Genomic DNA, 20,691 nt, shown 5'->3' with positions numbered 1-20,691 from the left:
ACGTTGTAACCGCATTTTAGCCGGTTGAAAAGAGGGTGAAATTAGGTCTTAGACGTTCAAACCCAATATCACCCAGATTTCAACTAAAAATCAACGTTGAAAAAACGTTTTGTGCTTGCTGGGGTATGGGGACTGCCCCCCACCTCTCTTCATCCCTGTGGCATGAAGGACCGTTTCTATATTTCATGGCTATATTTTTAAAATTCCTGTCTAGGTTTAATCTCTTTTACTTTCAAACCTAATTGTAATCCGGAAAAAAAGTTCATTTTCATGTTGCTTTATTATTTTAAGTAGCATAGTTTATTATTTCAGCAGAAGCTTTGTGCTAAATGCATAGTCTGCAACATTAATACGCTATTCAGACCATTCAAGCTGCATGCATGATGCGTGTACCACACACACCTACGGCTACGCCCAAATTCAATACAAGGTGTATTGTGCCTCAAGGTGGTTCGATATCCCTGACTGTATACAGTGCAAAGTAGTTTGTATGTGTGAAGTAAAATGAAAAGGTGTGAATGGGTGCAGTTAGGCTGGTCCTTCACATGAGGGAGACAGAGCTCCGTGTGTGTGTGTGTGTGTGTGTGTGTGTGTGTGTGTGTGTGTGTGTGTGTGTGTGTGTGTGTGTGTGTGTGTGTGTGTGTGTGTGTGTGTGTGTGTGTGTGTGTGTGTGTGTGTGTGTGTGTGTGTGTGTGTGTGTGTGTGTGTGTGTGTGTGTGTGTGTGTGTGTGTGTGTGTGTGTGTGGCGTCAGATTGCAACAATGTAACTTTCTTCCCTCCCTTCAATGAATTGCAACAATGTTGCAATTCACTGAATCCGGACACGGTTCTTTTCGAAAAATCAGTTCTGGTGCATCTCCATCTTCTCCGAGACGACAACTTTACGGCTAAAAGAAGTATTTAGGATTTTAATTTATTAGATCGTACTCGTTTCTTATTGGGCTGTGGCACAACACGTGACCAGAAACGGATGAAAAGACGCATTCTGGTGTTCTTTAAAAAAAAAGCATATTTAGTGTTTTGATATTGTTTTACTCATAACCGGCTGAACGGCATTTTCTTTATATTTTGTTCTGTGGTCTTGCGTAGAAATTCAGTAGAAAACCGCGACAGAGAGAGACACCTCGGAGAATGCCCCCGTCGCTCCGAAAGCATTGCGGTATCGCTTCTCGGCCTTTTGGCTAAGATCAAGTGTAGTATCTGTTCTTATCAGTTTAATATCTGATACGTCCCCTACCCGGGGACCATATATTAAATTGATTTTTGGAACTGGGAGATGGAATAGGGGCTTGCTCCGTCCACTCCACGCATCGACCTGGTATTGCAGTACCTCCAGGAACGGTGCACCCCCTCTCTCTGTGGAAAGGAAATATTTTTTGTTCGGAATAGCCTACATGTTGCAAAGTTACGAAATTACTCATAACTGTTCTGTAACATACAGTAATTCTGCTAGTATGCTACTTGCACTTGTTTTGGGACTAGATGTTCCATTCAAAACATGATGCTGTAAAGAAAAGTTAGTTAGTTTGGATGCAGCCCCCGCACATCACTGCATCAGTGCACACGCGCAGCCACAGCTAATTGCACCCATGCAGGTGACGTCGGATTTTTTAATTAGGTGATTGATTGCATCATCAGTGATGATGTCATCCTTCCTGGCTGAGGCTACAAGTTCAGTGATGATGTAATCAGTGATGCCATCCTTCCTGGGTGAGGCTATTACAGGCCAAGCAGCGTATGTGCATTATGTAATGGGCGAGCTGCAGGGCAGGCGAGCCTAGGAATCAAGTGCGCATAGCGCAAGTTTGCTAGTAAATAAAAAATATAAATAAAATGTGGCTCCTTAAGTAGGGCAAGGTTGAACACCTACTGGTTTAGGCATACACATTTAATAATTTTCAGGAATGCATAATATAATCTCCATTTAATGTGAGGTGGTGACTCAATCAATAGGCTACTACACTGGACAAATATTCCATGCCTTTTCCAAAACTTTTAAGGATTTTACAAATACCATGACTTTTCCATGTCTGCAAAACAAGATTTTGAAATTCCACGAATTTTCCAGGTTTTTCATGACCGTGGGATTAGTTTTTAGGCACTGATAAAGATGAAATATAAAATGCACAATGAGAGTGCAGGTGGTGAAGCAGTGCGATGGTGAATTTCCATACTTTCCTCTTTCTTCTGATTTCCATTTTTATTCCCCAGTTCCTTCCCAACAATATAAATTGTATCCATTCCTGCATACCTGTTTGTTTATACCCCCCTAATTTAAAATGACGACCTTGTTACAAAAATGACTGACATCCCTTTGACCATCCCTCAATTCGGCAGGCTGCCATTTTCAAACAATACAATGCATTTTCACATTTAATTTAATAATGACATAAGACACCATCCATAAATTAACATGTTCCTCTTACTGTACATAGTTTATTCAATTCAACAAGAGTGGTTGTATCTGGCAGTCGGGTTATAAAATAATAAATTGTTCACACTGGCATTGCTGCTCTATTTTACATTTGTTTGACTGGTTACAGTCAACTGTGATAGCAAAAAGAACAAGGCATGGATAAGTGCTGGACGTAAGGCAATTTACATTTTGACCTATCCTGCGATGCTTTGATCATATCTATTTGCATGAATATATTTATAAAAAAATATTACAACAAAGGACATTTTGAGCACAATCTGTTCAGGCATGCAGAGTTCATTTCTTGTATTTTCCCAGGTGTTCGCGGGCGATGATCATTCTTTGGATTTGAGCGGTGCCCTCGTAGATCTGCAAAGCAGAGAGAGATCCCACAATTAGAGTGTGAAGTCTTCCCAAACACTTAAGTTGTTGTTGTTGTTGTTGTAACGTCACCCACCTGGTAGATCTTGGCGTCTCTCATCAGTTTCTCCACCGGGTATTCACTGTTGAAGCCGTTGCCTCCAAAGACCTGCACGGCGTCACTGGCCACCTGGTTGGCGATGTCTCCGGCGAAGGCCTTGGCGATGGAGGCGTAGTAGGTGTTCCTGTGCCCCATGTCCACTTCCCAGGCCGAGCGCTGGTAGGCCATCCTGGCCAGCTCCACCTTCATGGCCATCTCAGCCAGCAGGAAAGACACTGCCTGGTGCTGTGAGCAAGGAAGAGACAGAAGCTTGTTCAACCAGTCTGTCTATAGGTGCTGAGTCTGACACAGTGAAAACACTTGAAAGGACTAGAGGCAACTAGATGCTGACCGTTACGTCACCTCACGTCTCCTGTGTCAGGGCCAAAAAGTTGCAAACACGACAGCCGACGGGCAACAAGCACGTACGCTCTGCGTGAGACCTGATTCATGAAACATGAAATAGATAGTAGCGTTTGCCTACCATTTCACTCACTTAAACGGTTTCGGAATACCGCTACTTCTAATCGAGAATTATGTCTGATAGAAATTTGCAAATGACACTGGCGTATGTCAGCCCTCGTCTCGTCTTTTTCTGAAAGGAAGAGGTGGAAAAATAAGGAGAAACCCACATTAAATGGCTGATGATATGCAGCGACAAGCTCGAGGGACTTTCCCAAACGCACGTCGTCGTGAAAATATCCGTGTATTGGAATTATCAGGCGAGATAAAGTTGGAAAATGAGCAGAGCGTTTTGTGTGCCCTCTCTCCTGCTTCGCTCCCGCTGACCAGCCAATCAGAGTGATTTCTCTACCCCTGACCAGCCAATCAGAGTGATTTCTCTACCCCTGACCAGCCAATCAGAGTGACTTCTCGACCCAACACTGATTCAACATGTTGAATTGGCCAAAAAAGCAGCCGACAAGCCGCCATCAAAGCAGACTAGAGCCAACGAGTCAAGTGAGAGACACCACAAATACTACAGCGACAGACAGCCAGACTTGGCCGATGGCCGACTGTGGGCTTGGTGTGTCTGGGGTTTATTGTTAAACAGGGTCAATTTTTCACTGAACGATTATTTGGTCAAAAAATATCCTGGTAAAGACTATCAAAAATAAGGTAAAAATGACTATTAATGAAGGCTAAAAGTTAGTGAAATAACCACGGTTTTCAAATAAAAATGTAATACATTTAAATCTTCTGACATTTGTTTACTACGCACACTGAACTTTGTATACAGTGAGCATGTCATATTATCTTTTGTTGCATTTGTCTTCACATTTGAACATCCTTGTAGTCTGCACACTGTATAATAATGTTATTATCTGACCAAGCTGGGGCAAAAAAATAAGTGCAGTGTCACTGCTATTTTGTGTTTTTCTGTATGTGAAACCAGTCAAACCTGTTCACTCAAAACATGGAAGTGACAAGTATCTGTATCAGTTTATTAAGCCTGTGCTGCTTGCCAATGTTCCTTTTATTCACCTAGGAATCACATGACCTTGTGCTGCTGCCTATTGGCTTGTACACACTACCCGACGTAGTAGCTGTCTCGTAATCAGGAGTCTTTGCGTCGTTGTGGTTTTCACATATGACTGAGCTGCGACAGGTGATCACTAGTCTCTTAGAACAGACGAGTTGGCTTCCGCAATTTTCAAATGCTTCCGCCATACCGTCTGTACTTCGTGGGGGAGAATCATGCACCAACCGGAATGGGAAGCAGAAAGGCGGGTCTTCCGCTCATTAGTCCAATCAGAATCCAATATGCCGGCAGAAAGGCGGGTCTTTCTGCCGGATTCCAATCAGAATCCAATATGCCGCATTCGCGTGTCGTGATTGGTCGGATTCCGTAGAACTTCCTTCCAGTCTGAAGGTTTTTTTCCCAACTTCCTTGTGCATGTTCTGGGGGTGTAACGTACAGACTGTATATAGCTGCATTCGCCGGATGTAGATGATACAGTCTGTTTTAAGAGACTAGGTGATCACACATTACAAGATATCTCACCAGGAGAATCCTCATCCCCGAGTCCACAAACGCAGTCTCACACCGACTTTCTTTCTAAACACGCTCAAACAACATGGGCCATTCTACAGACTTGGTTCAAAGTCAGAGTTATTAAGTTTACTGCGATCTCAAATATTCTTTTGGGTTTCAATAGATCATAGAATGATCTTACTAAACATCCTAAATCAGTTACGTAGCTGCTAAATGCTTTTTAAAATTAGATTTTTGGTTGTGCGGTAGAATGCCGTTGGCCGGCCGTGTCTGTCTCACTGCGCTCTCATTGGCTGAAACACGTTGATGGCTCTGCCCGACATGACCAGATATTTAGCAGGCTAGATAAAGATATCCGTCGGGCCTCTGTGACTCATGGGCAAGCTCTCCTCTCGCGTCTGTGAACACTTCAGACGGAGCAATGGAGCGCCGAGCCAACCGCCGATTTGCCTCGGTTGTTGGCGAGCTCCAAAAACCCTCAGCGAGGGCTCGCAGCGCCTAATCTGAACTGGGCATATTAGAAATCGTGCATATGAGTTCTGTCACAATTACAAACCTCAGCAATGAGTTTCCCAAAGGTTTTCCTCTCCAACGCGTAATTGGTGGCTTCATCCAGAGCCCTCTGTGCCAGGCCTGTCGCTCCTGCCGCCACCTGTTACATTAATGAAGATCATCAACACACAAATACTCACAAATAGTAACAATAAACACAAGGGACACGGCTACTGAATTTAAGATTGATTTTTAGCAACGTGAGGCCAGATTTTCTATTCGTTTTTTAATGAGAAAATCCTTTGAGTGTTCTCTGAGAAGCTGATGACAGCATTACACATGTCAATTAACAGAGTAGTACTGAAGCATGCATTCAATCAAGAAAGTATGGAAAAAGCATCATTTTTAAAAGGTTTCACGAGCCGACTAGAGGTTGATTCACTAAATGTGTTTTATCAATGGTTGATAGAGAATACCAAAAATCAGTTGTTATATGAAAATGTAGATTATTACTTGGACCACAGTTCAGTATGCTTGCAGGTAGTCGACTTACTGGTGGCCTCGTCTTGTCGAAGGCTCCCATGGCAATTTTGAAGCCAGCTCCCTCTCCGATGAGGACGTTCTCCTTGGGTATCCTCACATCCTCAAAGGTGATGCCTCTGGTATCTGAGCACCTTTGGCCCATGTTCATCTCCTACACAGACAGACACATGGGCATCATCATTGGCGTTTGTTTACAGTATATCAGGATCCTGTGGGAATGGGTACATGTTTCCAGACAACTGCTTGGTGAGGTGGTTCCTTTATCTGTTCTGATCCCAGAGCCTGAATTTAAGCTCCTCCAGACAGAGCAGGTTAGCTGTGCAGCATAGGTTACAACAGTGATGTAAGTGAGCCACATTCCTGAAACAATTAAAGCCCCTACATGGAACTTTTAACTGGTTATGAAATACTGGTGCCTCTATATGACCTTCATGAGCGAATGAGACCATCAGTGAGAAGATTGGCTATATCTGTATAGTTATCCTAAATGCCTGTGTGTTGTGTCGCAACAGCAGGAGGAGGCTCGGCGTTCAGACCCAGCTTTTAATTTCTCTCAAAAACAGCTGAAAACGGCCGTCTGTTGAGGCTGAGCAAGGAGACAGGTTTTATTTCAGAAGAGGCGAAGGCAGTAAGAAAATAACAGGAGAGCTTGGAAGATCCTACACACAGTAAGAGGGTAAGCGAAACTGGTAGCTACCATTAGCATTATGTGTGCGCAAGACAATTCTCTGACCAATCAGTAGTCTGCAGTTTTCACATCACCTTTTAGCATAGTCTCCACCAACGTTTGGAACCACAATGGTGGTGGTACTTTTTATTTTTTATTTTATTTAACCTTTATTTAACCAGGCAAGTCATTAAGAACAAATTCTTATTTACAATGGCGACCTGACTGAAAAAAAGTATTGCCCCAGCCCGGTACTTTCTCAGCGGAAAACCAAAAAAATGCGAGGCAAGGTGAGCCGGTACCTCTGGTCAAAATGTTCATGAGACAGAACCCTGGACAAGAATCCATTCATGGACAAGCAGGAATATTCCCTGTACATACTGTTGGTATAACTTTATTCTAGCCACCTTTTAGACAAACAAACATAAAGGTGAATGGAGTTCCTCTAAGATTAAACCGGACGGACAAACCCCGTCTTTATTTGTCACAAACACCGTGGCATGCACACACGTAAGTTGACACCCGCAAGTTAATGTGTCACCATTCACTGCCTAAAGCACATATTTGTTGTTACTGTGACCACGAAAAGAAAAGCTGAATATTTTTAGGAAACAAACTTTTCACATCAAGTACATGTACTTCCATGATAGGCAAGTGTTTTGGGGGTTGGGAATATTGTTGTTTACCTTTTTTTTGTACTACTTGTGCGACGCATCACATTAGCAATTTTTTTTAAGTTAAAAATGTTCTTCTTTGATTTCTCATACAAAAAAAGATAATTTTTTTTGAATGCAATGAGCCTCAACTCCAAAGATCATTAATGGAAAAGCAGTTCAGAGCCGCCAGCAGGTCACCCTGTTCTCACCTTCCGTCCAATTTGAATTCCTGGAGTGTCAGCTTCAACGATGAAGCCGGTAAAAGCCTTGCCGGCTGAGCATTTAGGGTCTGGGTTAGTGCGGGCCAGGAGGAAGTACCTAGGTAGCATGGAGAGAAACACAGTCAAAATGTCTTCCAAAACAACAGATAAGTGCAGATGTTTTTGTAATAGCTACGTCTAGCACATCTGTATTGCTCGCGTGCAGTAAAAGCAGCGGGAGCGTGACATCTGTATGTCGCTACGCACCAGTTAGCTTTGCCGCCGTTAGTGATCCACATCTTCTGTCCGTTAACGACATACTCGTCTCCCGTCTTCACAGCTCGGGTCTTGAGGCCGGCCACATCAGAGCCCGCCCCCGGCTCCGTCACACAGTACGCCTGCACAGACACACAGCACAGGAGCTCGTACTGCACTGCACAGCCTGTTGCTAGACACTTTCACATTAATACTGATGCTTTGTGCTAAATGTCCAGGTTGCCCCTCTCTTATACATTAGTCCTGGTGGTTTGGGGATCGTTTTCATATGTTCAGAAGAAGCCATTTTCTGCCATTCTATGTATATAGATAGATAGATAGATAGATAGATAGATAGATAGATATTTATATAGATAGATAGATAGATAGATAGATAGATATTTATATAGATAGATAGATAGATAGATATTTATATAGATAGATAGATAGATATTTATATAGATAGATAGATAGATAGATAGATATAGATAGATAGATAGATAGATAGATATCTATATAGATAGATAGATAGATAGATATAGATAGATATCTATATAGATAGATAGATAGATAGATAGATATCTATATATACTGTTTTAACTTCTAAATTGCTCCTAGCTTACTTGCTGTTGCAGTGTTTGCTAATACAATAGCTGACAGAAAATAAGCTAGGTTTCAAACTGTTCCCTAGCAACACAATTCCGTGAAAACCGTCATGAGATAAAATCCATTGAATGATTATTTGAATGGATTGAATACAGGAATAAAGAACAGATCCCTTTTTCCACCGCGTGCCAACCAGTGGGAAACACTAGAACAGATCCCTTTTTCCACCGCGTGCCAACCAGTGGGAAACACTGGATGTAGGACGGTTTTCCTTGATGACAACATGAGGTGCTTCTAAAGTGAAATACTTACACACATAAGTGGCTCCTCGGTCATTCTTCCAAGGTATTTCTTCTTCTGTGCGTCATTGCCAGCAAGAATAACAGGCATTTGCTGTGTGGAAGAGGTTGACAACACTTTATTCTAACTGTGATACAGTATATAGGCATTATGAGCTAGCCTGGGTAAACCCAGCTTCCACCTGACCTCTATGTGCCATCAGTCACGAAGAAACCTATTTATGTCTATGGAAGAAACTTATGCTACAGGCATAGCCTGTGACGTCATGTTGAAGGCTGGGTTTACCCAGGCTAATTATGAGCAATTTGGAGTTGAAGTATTAACGCCTTATTCATAGCTTTCAAGGGGCGTTACGTGCTGCCAGGAACGCCCACCTGACGGTCAAAAAAAAAACTTGTTCATTCCGCTGCCAGCCGAGTCGACTAGTTTCTCACGCTGTGTTTGTTCAGCCGTTTGTACACACGTCTTTGCGGCCAACATTTCATCAAAGGTAAGCTCAAGTAACATTACAATAATGATTAAAATACCCCGTTAACGTTACTTGAGCTTACCTTTGATGAAATATTGGCCGCAAAAACGTGTGTACTTTGATGGTAGAAAAAAAGCCATTTGCCCTCCCCAGCGACTGAACCACGTCTAATCGCACAAATCCACAACCTCCTCCTGTCTGAGTTTTCTTTCTCCGACGGGATTCTGTAAAAGCACAAGCCAGGCGTGTCTCCTCGTCGGTTAGTGCAACCGATAGCACAACAGGTATCCGGCATTTTGGCTGAACAAACAGCGTGAGAAACTAGTCGACTCGGCTGGCAGCGGAATGAACAAGTTTTTTTTTTGACCGCCAGGTGCGCGTTCCCGGCAGCACATAACGCCCCTTGAAAGCTATGAATAGGCACAGAATCCAGACATCTTTGATTAGAGAAAATTAAACCCCAAATTCTCAATAACAAAATGTATCTTTGCCCAAATATAGAACATTCGCGCTTTTATTCAAAGAAACTCATGTCCAACAGGTGAGATTTTCTATGCTGAATTTACTGGTGGATCCTCACAATTCAGAAAAGGCCTTGAGTGATATTCTATGATGTACAGTATTCAACTGTTTCTGATCAATAAAAGGCCACATTGCAAGAATAGTGTCTTAGGAGAAGTTTGTTGCAATGTTCTTTCTTGTATTTAGACAGCATCACATGACAGAGCTACATCACTCCTTTGTATTCAAGCCTCCCTTGCTTCAAGCAATGTTCTTTGAAAGAACTGGTAGGGTTAGCAGTAGGGGTGCTCCAAAAAATCGATTCTGAAAGGATCGCGATTCTTAATGCCACGATTCCTGGATCGATTCCAAACTCCCAAGAATCGATTTTTCTTCGTATTGTTAAAAAAAAAATAAAAAAAAAAAATTACAGTGCACCTGAACGCAACATGCAAGATACCGGCTGAATAAGTGTACAAATGTTCATGTCATTTGTGTACTGTACTGCCACGGTGCCACCACCTCTTGCACTTAAGAACTCTGGTTAATGTATTCCCCCCAAAATCTATAAATCCTTCTCAAAGTCTACAGATCCCCCCAGCCTATAAATCCATCTTATCTGAAGAACATAAGGGGGGAATTCCCCCCTAGTTTGCTAAATGAATTTAGGCCCTGACTGTAATACTTCAGAAGTTGAATTTGAAGTTCAGCATTAATACATTTGTCATTGTTTGTCTTATATTTACCTTTGTGTGTTATTGCAATATAAAACTACATAATTGAGAATCGATTCTAGATTCTGGAATCGAGAATCGTTGGAATCGAGAATCGATTCTGGAATCGGATCGTGACCCCAGGAATCGGAATCGGATCGGATCGTGGCTTAGCCGGATCAGAGCACCCCTAGTTAGCAGACCTCCAGCAATCTTGATGAACAAGTTCAACTTACACCTAGAGAGTTTGCCTCAATAGCAGTCTGTACTCCTGTGCAGCCATAGGCCAACTCTTCTGTGATGAGGCAGGCGTCGAATATGGACAAGCCCATTCCACCTGAAAACAAAGCAAAAAGCTAGAGCTACACAAAGCTCAAAATGTGGCACATAAGGTTACAAAAAAGACCAATCAAAACTAAACAGGAAGTGAGACAACATACCGCATTCCTCTGGAATGTGAGAGTTCATCAGACCAAGCTCCCATGCCTTCGTAATGACGGGGACAGGATACTGTCAAATGGGTTAGATATGGATATCCATTAGCCGGGGGAACTATGCAGCAATAATTTTGGTCTTGCATAATGACTGCAGCCCTTTCAAAAACATTTAAGGACTTCTTGTTATGGGGCGTCCGGGTAGTGTAGCGGTAGATTCCCTGCCTACCAACACGAGGGTCGCAGGTCCCTGCCCCCGTGTTACCTCCGACTTGGTCGGGTGTCCACATACAGGCACGATTGGCTGTGTCTGCAGGTGGGAGGCTGGATTAGGGGTATGTGTACGCTGCACTAGCGGCTCCTCTGGTCCGTCGGGGTGCCTGTTCGGGGCGGAAGGGAACTGGTGGGAATAGCGTGATCCTCCCACGTGCTACGTCCTGCTGGTGAAGCTCCCCGCTGTCAGGTGAAAATAAGCTGCTGGCAACTGCACATGTGTAGGAGGAAGCATGATGCTAGTCTACGGCTGTCTCAAAATCGGCAGTGGGTGGAGCAGCGACTGGGGCAGTGGGGGAAGGGGGGGAATAAGCTATACTCACTTCACCACTTTTGTCATAATCCGACGCAACGGGAACAATCTCTTCACGGGCAAACTTCCTGGCCAGCTGCTGGAACTCTTTCTGCTGCTCCGTCATCTCTGTTGGCCAAAGAAGCAGACATGAAGCCTACAAGCAGCTCCAAAACACAGTCCAAAAATAACCCTGATGCTTAGCAGCCTACTCACCAAATGAGAACCCGGTCGATACTCTGGAGGCGCCGACGGCTGCGCTGGCTGCAGCACTGGAGCTCTGGAGGCGGATCCCAGCCTGCACACTGGCTCTCAGCACCTAGAGGAGCAGGGGATGGGAGAAGAGTCAATCCGTAGCTTACTGAGGTTTAACCTTCATCAGCAAGGGTGGATGTAACTAATCACATTAATGTAATTGAAACCTTTTTTGGCATTTAGTCAGTCATTCTCTTTTGCTTTATACTGAAGTATTGCTCTTTTCACATTTTTTTTATATTTTAAACAACATCATTACAGAGTAGCGGTACACAGTTTGCAGAGCCCCCATGTAAGCAACAGAAACTGGGCAGTCGTAAATTGATAAAATTATGGAGCCATTTGCAGTTAGAAGTCAATCAGCAAAGAAGAGTCATCTGGTTTTGCTTTGTGCACTTTATTCTGTAATTTTCAAATTTCCAATTAAAAGAACCTAGTTTGAACTATGCCCTCTTGTCCTCTGCATGGAAAGGAACACATTTACACACCACACACTTTAAATCAGCGAAAGCTATGCCCCCTTAACACTTTTCTACTTCTACTTTTGTCAAATATCAGCAAAGTACCAGTACTTCTACTCCAACTCGAGTGTCATTCCAGTAAGGTCACTCTGTTCATAAAGAAGACAGCCAGATTGTATGACTCACATTCAACTGGATTTTTTTTACCTTGAACGTCATATTTGCGCGACATATTTGCGCGTAGGTTATGACATTCCGTTGCAAGCAACTTCACTGGTATTTGGCTACATATTTGACATCTTAGAAGTAAACATATTGCAAGAAACTGCGGCTGCTTAATGTACTTAACGTTAATAACGATTGTCACGAGCTGGTTAACGTCAACCCCTTGAAGTCGCTAGCAAAGCCTTCTTTTGGTTGACAGTAGGGGGAAAGCGTAACGTGAACAGAAACGTGCAGTTTGCAAAATGCTGCGACTTTGTATCTGCCGTTCATTAAATAAGAGTTGCGTTGCACCAGTAAACTGGCGTATTATACGAGATTTACCTTGTTGAACAGCATTGTTGTTTCCCCGTGAAGACGTCTGCTACTGGCTGCGCCTTTGTCCTACATAAAAAACACTGAATTCCTAGCCTATCACAGCCGCGATTTCAACCACGTGACGTTCCTGGACCAACCGGAGATGACTTTTGCCCTACTTTCTCACCTAGTCTGGGCACCTTCCACCCCGCTTTTTGTCATGGGGGCGTAAACCCCGGACCCAGAATTAACACCGGATGGCAATGCGCCTAACAACGTCTTTGTTGCCGTTAGCTTGACGCGGTGATGTTACCTAAACTAGAGTCTGATCAAAACAAAGCTAGCGTTACATAAAACAAAACGTTTATGCAATATGACATCTCCGCCACCACCGCCTGACACACCGGTCAAAACGGTGAAAGAGGATTCTGATACTTGGGTCAAATTGTCAAGTTAACGTGAAAGTTGACGAGCTAGAAACGCTGCCATCCGGTCTAGGGCGGGCTCTAGGCGGGAACCAGTAGGGTGACAAAATCAATTGTGGGCGGGAGCCAGGCTCTTTCTCGCCGAGAAGACCCTGGTGACGCGAGGTTATTCTCACCTGACATAACCTCGCGTTACCAGGCTCTTCTGTGTGTTTCACACTAGACTAGACTGTATAAATAAATAAATAAATAAGTAGGGGTTTCACAATATATACAAAGATATGCCAGCTCGACATTCAAGATTCAAGTTTGGCAGGAAGTAACACAGGTGCAAGCAAAACATTAGCAAGTAAGGTGACCAGATTTCCGTAATGAAAATCGGGGACATTTCCAGTTCTGCAGTCAATCATTAATAGGCTACTCAATGGTATTATCTATGAAATGAAGAAGATTCATGTTTCATGTAATTTGACCATGGTAGAGGTACTGGTGTCATAAACTATGATGCAAGCCAACACAGACCTTGGGGAACACAACAATTCAAGCTGTGATTTGAGAACAAAAACCTTTGACATTTGAGATTGCACTAAATCAGGCATGCCCAAACTTTTTTTGAATGGGGGCCAGATTAGATCATGTGAAAATACCTGGGGGCCAGCTTCTCGCATCATATGGGTTTATAAATTAGGTATTTATTGATTTATTGTCTACAGTTTGACCACCAGGTAGGGGGATTGCACTTCCTGCACCATTCAATCTTATTGAACCAATCTTATGGAGCATGAATTTTTCTCATAAACTTGTATAAACGTGTATTCATGTTTATAGCCTATTTTATTCATGGTGTTATTTTACATGTCTACTCATACATCATCTATAGAGTCTCGATGATGATCGATATGATTCAGTGACCACCCCCATGGTAATGACAAAAAGTTTAACTGCAATGATGAGATGCAATACACTGGAATATGTCGTTTTTATGTGATACTTTCATCATCATCATCCATGCATGTGTTTATCAATTGTGTTCGAGTCCTCTCCATGTCTTTGCTTCATATATTTTGACTTGACTGAATTTTGTAGCCTACCTCATATTTACAAGAGAAAATAAAAATCATTCCAATCAGTTAGTTCCCACATTCAGGTGAAACAACATAGGCTACATTTCTGTTTTGAAACAGAAAATCTTCAAACTATAATTGCAGACCACCAACAGCAACAAAAGTAGACAGGCCTACATGGAAATTCACACTATAGCCTACCAGGCCTAGTCATCATCACGCAAAGTGACTGCATCAGGATATATCAAGTGCTTTTCACCAATTAAGAATATTTACTTATTGAAAAAGCGTTTTGCCGCTGTAGATGTTTCTGCAAAGAGTAGCCTAATGCTAGAACCAGAAAAAGCGAATCAAAGAAACCCAAGAGGCCCAGCAAACAAAAAAGACATGGGAAAATAAAAGCTTTTTACATTGAACTTGAAGAATCAATTCCTGCCAACAATATTTGCATCATTGCATGGTCTCCAACTCCAAGCTCAGCCAGAGCCAGTTCAGGAACATTAACAGTGATTAGCTGCTGTAGCCTACAGCCAAGGGCAAGTTCATTATAAGAAACAGTATTAACAGGGTTCACACTTTTCACCGATTCCAAAACTTTTCAAACCCCTTTTCAAATGTAGGCTATGAGACTGAATTAAAAAGTAACCAATTACCGTAGACTAACTAAATCTTCCTCCAATATGGAGGTCTGGACTGTTTCGGAGCCAGCCGCAGCTTTTGGGGATTTTTAACAGTAAAAAAGCAAAACATTTCATAACTTTCCCAAAAACATTTCTCCCTTTTACTAGTATTTATCATATCTTCTGCAAGCCTGGAAAATAATATTTTTTTTAAATAATTGCATGACTTTTCCAGGAGTGTGGGAATCCTGCAAGGACCATCAAACTCTCCTGCTCCCTCTGCTCAGCCCTAACTGGAAGGTAATGTAATAGAGCCTAGGCTACTGCAGGGGTTTTCAAAGTGGTGCTCCAAACCGTTTCAGGGGAGGTTCAGTGAATGGAAGTGAAAAATATTACATTATAAACAAATTATCAAAATGAGATCAAATAGAATATTGTGATTTAAAGAAAGTTCATTGATACAGTAGATTTGTGGAATTTCAGTTTTCCCCACTTTATCAGTCAGATAAATACATGCCTTCACCTTCTCCATTTGGTGCAGTCTGAAGTATGTCAAACAGCAATATCAGGCTATCTTGACAACACCATTGTTGAGTGGCAATGAGATTAAATAACAATCATGAAGGGGGGGCAGACTTTGAAAACCCCTGGCCTACTGTGTAGTCATAATACAACACAGCTTGAACAAGAGCCCATCTACCAGCAGGTGGCGCAAACAGGCTGATACCATTTACAACTTCATACTCCAGTAGAAGCATCATGTAGAAGTGGTTCCAGGGATCAATAATCTGAGCCACAGACACAAACTAATAATTATTCAGCTGTATGGTGACATTTTATATTTGCATGAAGCCCCCTGAAAAAGGCAACTAGCCTATTGGAACTGTTTAACCGACAGATTCACCCTTCTCAATTGTGAAAAGCTCCCAAACAGAAACACTCCAAAAACTGATAGTGAAATCTACAAAATTGGATGACCGCCCTCTGTATTCAAATGACCATCGCAAGAGAAATACAGTACATGTGCCTGCCCACTGTGCCCAGTAGAACTGTAAATACACGGTCTTTATGTACTTGCTTAGAGGGTGGAGATAATAAAGTTGACTTTGTACCTTGAGAATCAGCAGTTTCAACTTCCAAATTCCTACTTTTTCCAAACCATATTTACTTAAAAAGTTTGGTCCAACATCATTAGCCTACCAATTACCACATCACTCCATGGATGATATTCCTGTTACAAATATTGTATTTAAGATGACCGGATCATGTGATCAAAATATGTAGTTGCATGTACATCAGGATATATTTAACAATTTTAAGCATATAGGCCACTGGTAAACCCTAGCATTACCCTCATTGTCAATCTTTTGTCAGTTCATAGGCATTTAAGCATACTTTATGGACTCCCAAGTATAAGAAAGATCAACAATTGTACTGGTTGTTGGTTTGCTTTATTCAACACAAATACAAAAGCATTTTTTCTTTTTGCAGTTTGTTCTCAGCCTTCGAAAGGGAGGAGCCATTATGTGGCCCAGCCCTTCTGCTGCCTGAGGTTAGTTTAGCACTGGAATGAGATTGGACCGTCAGGGAAACGGCGGCCCAGTCACTTGGCAGTGCGATAAGATCAAGTTATCCCCAGCCTTTTCTAAACCAATAACACAAGAAAATGAAGAAAGCAAGATTGCACACAGTTTTTGAACGTTTTTTTTTATTGAACTGTATGTATGTATGAAACGTACATTTATTTGCCTTTTTTGGCTTTGATTTTCCTCAGGTAGAACTCCAGTTCCTTGCCCTCCAGGACGTAGCCGTCTGCCCTGCCGCACTGGCCGGGTCTGGAGGCGATGCAGGCTGCAGGGAGGGAGAGGAGATGGAATAAAAAGGGGGTTAACAACTCCAAAAACAGGCAACAATGCTGCACTCACAGGATTTCAGAAAAAGGTTGTCGTTGAGGAATCCGTACGGTCTTAAATTCTCATCTGCATGCTGTTCAGACCTCAGCATCTTTTGAACAGCAGGCAATGACATTTGAAGTGACCTATGTTCTGTGCCAGGTCAGCATTTTAAAATTTGACATTGATTTAACAAAACATTAAATTTGCATTTTACATGACAGAAGACTTAGATGAAGAAAAATAAATCATGCCCCCCAAGGGCATCTGAAATTAGATGATCCATACCGGATTATTATGGACCTCATGGGAGACTTTATAAAAAAGTTGTCTCACTGGTTTCCAGGGGCAACTTAACAGACACTCACCCAAAAAAAACAATGCAGATTTATTTGCACATGATCTCACATTTCCAAAGATTGAACAGTTTTGCAGGCCTTCATTTAGTTTGACACTTATTGAGTTGATTTGAGCTCAATTGTGGACTAGCGATGTCATTCATACACAAATGACAACTTACTCAATAACCGGCAAACTAAATGAATTCCTGCAAAACGGTTCAGTTTTTGGATATGTGTGAGATTATGTGCAAAATAAAATAATTCCAAGTCATTACTACAAATAGTGTTCATAGCCTATAGCTGTGAAACCATGGTCTTCCTCAGAGTCGCAAATATCGTCACCAACATTCAGTAGCAGAACTGGACAAGTTATCGTCATAGAAAGACCATGAATCTTTACTTTAAACGTGAGTGTTTACAACCTATAGCATGCCTCATGCAGTCTACACCAAAACAAAGCCAAGAAAAAGACGAGGGCACTGGACACAAAGGTATTGTTTCCTTGCTTTCTAAAGTCATATTGGATGCTTACACAACACAGCAAATCCATGCAAATGTTGGACTCACCAAGCAGTTTGCCCTGCGTGAACTGCTCCTCAAGGAGAGTGCTGATCTTAGAGGTCTTTTTGCGATCATCAAACTTCTTCTGGGTCTTCTTTGACCTCTTCTTGTTCAGAACCTCTTCCTCCTCGGGAGTCTGACAGAAAAGACAAAAACTCATTAGATGGACATGAACCATTGATCCACAATGTAACACCTGAACATTTGAGATGCTCCCTCTTGTGCCAACTGTGGATAGCAATCACTGCAAAACAGTGTTCATAGCGATATAGCTGTGGAACCATGGTCTTTCTCAGAGTCGCAAATATCGTCACAAACATTCAGTAGCAGAACTGGACAAGTTATCTTCATAGAAAGACATTGTTTTTAAAACTTATAACAAGCCTCATACAGTCTACACAAAAGCAAAGCCACAGGAGAAGTTATGTGCAGCTGACATATTTGCCATCATTGAATAAGATGAGGGCACTTGAAAGTTAACCATTGTGTTTTTCCCACGTACCAGCTTTGCCCCCTTCTTGCGTCCCAGAGGAGTGGCGTAGTGAGCCTCATACCACTGTCTGTAGGGAAGGCTGTCGACGAGGACTATGCAGTTCTTCACCAGAGTCTTGGTTCTCACCAGCTCGTTGTTGGAGGCATTGTAGACCACATCAATGATCCTGGTCTTGCGTGTGCAGCCTGTGTACAGAAGATCAAGCAACATTAGCAAAGACGGAGCTAATTTCATATTTCAGTTACAAGCCAACAGAGTACGTCAAGTATAGGGCGGTTCCAGAATACCACAAGGAGAGGACGAAAATCTGACTTTAATGATTTTCCTTTATTCAAGCGAAAACTGCTATAATATGTGCATTAATCACAACTAAATAAATTACAGCCATAGCCTATAAAAACACATTTGTTCATATGTACAGCAGGCCCTGCTGGCTGCAGGGTGAAGCTGCAGTTTCAGTGCTGTAAGTAATGTTAGATGAGAGCTGTGAGGCACTGATGTTAAATGTCCTCGTCTGGGAGAATAAGTAATAATTAATGTTGATGCATAATAAATAATGTTGCATTACTATTATAAAGTAAATGAAAAAAAAGGATTCAAATACTGATTTGGACATCGATTACCATGGCATCAATTGAAGCTTTCGGGTCAGCCCTACTTAAGCATATTGTAACAGCACAGACAAGGCTGGTTTTGAACCCTCTTATCTCTCACCTACAAGTCCAGCAACGTTAACCATCAAACCAAAGGGACAATCCCTTTGGCCAAGGACTACCGTGCTTGCTTTATACCTCCAGACCCAGGATCACTACACTACCTCCGGCTGTGGGAAGCGCAGCCCCTGCGCTCAACGTATCCGACGACTTACGCTCCAATGAGCGGCGCCCTTCCGGGGACGCACTCCGCATCCCCCCCACGGGGCTACGCCTCTGATGACCACGCGGCCATCCCGAACTTCTGACACCAATGTAACAGCCCAGGCGAGGCTGGTTTCAAACCCTCGATTTTTCACTTACAAGCCCATCAATGTTAACCATCAGACCAAAGGGACAATCCCTTTGGCCAAGGACCAACATGCTTGCTTTATACCCCCAGACCCAGGATGGCTACAATATTATAAATATGTAAATATAGGTAATTGGTCTTTCTCAGAGTCTTAAATATCATCACCTGCAATCAGTAGCAGAACTGACAAAATTATCTTCATGGAAAGACATGTGCACCGCATTAAGAGCATTACAGACAGGAGAATACAACAAATAGAATGAAACCAAAGCAGAGAAACTTACACTCAGAGCCCCATGAGAAGTTGCCAACGTCGAGCCTCAGAGCACGGTATTTCTTGTTTCCACCGCGGACCCTCACTGTGTGGATGCGGCGAGGTCCAATCTAACCAAGCACATGGCACAGTCAGTAAGATATAAGGATTTAGCATGTTTTTAAAGATGAAATTCCAATATTCAATGGTAAAACTACCATTGTGCATGCTTTGCAGCGTGTCAGAGTAACTATGACAAGTCCTAACATTGATAGGCCCTAAACTTTGAACCAAAACGGCGCAAAAAAGGCCTACCTAAGGTCACGTTTTCATCACCCACGCAATACCAAGAATATAACAAAGTAAAGCCTACTTTCAGCAGGTAGCCACTGTTTACCTTTGTGTTTGCAGGAGGGCGCCCAAGCTCATACTTCCTTTTCTTGTGGTAGGGCTTGCGCTTGCCACCGGTCTTGCGGCGTTTATGCCAGTTGTCCCTCGAGATACCTGGGGAAAGGATGAGGGGTAAGAAAAAACGAGTTTAATTAATTTAGATCACATGGCATTTTAATCAGATTGTTTTCTATGCTTGAGCAATCAGTTCTCCAAGGTGGTATCCGCATACGTGAGTAGGATTCCGCTTTAAGAGTTTCATCATGTCACTCAAGCACAGAATTTCCTGCACATGGTTAGTGTCATGTGGAGCCGCTCGCTAAGGCTGTGTACATGCTTCGCTAATTAGCGTTTGCTAGTTACAATGGCAATTTCTAACGTGGCTAGTTCAATTACGTTACAAGTAACATTACTCAGCAGTCTTATTCAGCAATGGAAAGTGAATAAGTAAACGGTGCTCTATAATGTGTCAAGGAAGTAGCATGCTCTTGACAACGAGCCTGCTAGCTAATGCTAACAGCCTCGACAGATTCTCTCCCATTAACCTGGCGTCCAGAAAACACAAATGTCAGGTAACACACACATTAAAACAGCCCCACGCAAGCCGGCAACTTACATTTAAGCAAACAACTCAGTGAATAACAAGTAATTCAATGGCATGTGTGCTATTTACACGGCGTTTTCTTTTAGCATCCATAGCTATACGGCCAATGCGAGCAGCCATCTTGGAGCAAATTACGCGAGTTCAGAATTATTTCATTAAAACAAGGAAAAACTCGCAGCACGCAACTAAGTTAAGGTTATATCGGTTAGTAGGATATTTAGGTTCAGTATGGCAAACCATTATTGGAATATTCCTGCTGTAAAACATCTGATGGACAATGATTCTCTCTGCGACCCGAACATGAAAAACGTACCCATCTCAAGCGCCGGCTAGAAAGAGGAAGCGCAAGGGTTCATGGGTAAGTTTGAAGCAAGGCGGTGTCGCGAGAATCGACGAGAGTGAACTTTTCTTCTTTTGCCCACGTGGTGAGTGGTGCACCGTGCACTGCTCATCATTTGATAGTTCAAGTCAGCAACGGAAATTTGCCATTTTCACGAGTTGAAATAAAAAATTTAAGACTTTTTGTGCACACAAA

The 20,691-nt window shown here is 42.5% G+C and overlaps 2 protein-coding genes across 2 annotated transcripts; both read right to left on the bottom strand.

The window, feature by feature from the left end:
• Positions 1-2,377: 2,377 nt before the first annotated feature.
• Positions 2,378-12,610, bottom strand: acadm (acyl-CoA dehydrogenase medium chain). Its single transcript, XM_083653592.1, has 12 exons — positions 12,536-12,610; positions 11,490-11,592; positions 11,305-11,402; positions 10,715-10,784; positions 10,511-10,611; positions 8,604-8,684; positions 7,698-7,828; positions 7,440-7,548; positions 5,918-6,058; positions 5,429-5,524; positions 2,874-3,122; positions 2,378-2,785 (listed from the first exon to the last, which is right to left on the bottom strand). Exons 1-12 carry the CDS (start codon positions 12,548-12,550, stop codon positions 2,714-2,716), a joined length of 1,266 nt encoding a protein of 421 aa, XP_083509718.1. The 5' UTR covers positions 12,551-12,610; the 3' UTR covers positions 2,378-2,713.
• A 3,675-nt stretch (positions 12,611-16,285) lies between these two features.
• LOC310791841 (small ribosomal subunit protein eS8) lies at positions 16,286-20,499 on the bottom strand. Its single transcript, XM_083653514.1, has 6 exons — positions 20,470-20,499; positions 19,560-19,666; positions 19,194-19,293; positions 17,914-18,089; positions 17,418-17,547; positions 16,286-16,468 (listed from the first exon to the last, which is right to left on the bottom strand). Exons 1-6 carry the CDS (start codon positions 20,471-20,473, stop codon positions 16,359-16,361), a joined length of 627 nt encoding a protein of 208 aa, XP_083509640.1. The 5' UTR covers positions 20,474-20,499; the 3' UTR covers positions 16,286-16,358.
• Between the last annotated feature and the right edge of the window lie 192 nt (positions 20,500-20,691).

This window comes from Poromitra crassiceps (assembly GCF_964638095.1).
Source record: "Poromitra crassiceps genome assembly, chromosome: 17".
Taxonomy (NCBI): domain Eukaryota; kingdom Metazoa; phylum Chordata; class Actinopteri; order Beryciformes; family Melamphaidae; genus Poromitra; species Poromitra crassiceps.
Note: the sequence above shows the minus strand (reverse complement) of the source record. Positions and strands in the feature narration are given on the sequence as shown.

Bases quoted from the DNA above. Each gene is read 5' to 3' on its own strand.
- acadm (XM_083653592.1), bottom strand. The intron at 7,549-7,697 runs GTGCGTAGCGAC...CATGCTACCTAG, and splicing joins AACGGCGGCAAAGCTAACTG to GTACTTCCTCCTGGCCCGCA. The intron at 3,123-5,428 runs GTTTGTAATTGT...CCTTGCTCACAG, and splicing joins TTGGGAAACTCATTGCTGAG to CACCAGGCAGTGTCTTTCCT.
- LOC310791841 (XM_083653514.1), bottom strand. The intron at 19,294-19,559 runs GTAAACAGTGGC...GTGCTTGGTTAG, and splicing joins GCCCTCCTGCAAACACAAAG to ATTGGACCTCGCCGCATCCA. The intron at 17,548-17,913 runs GTACGTGGGAAA...CTTTTCTGTCAG, and splicing joins GCAAGAAGGGGGCAAAGCTG to ACTCCCGAGGAGGAAGAGGT.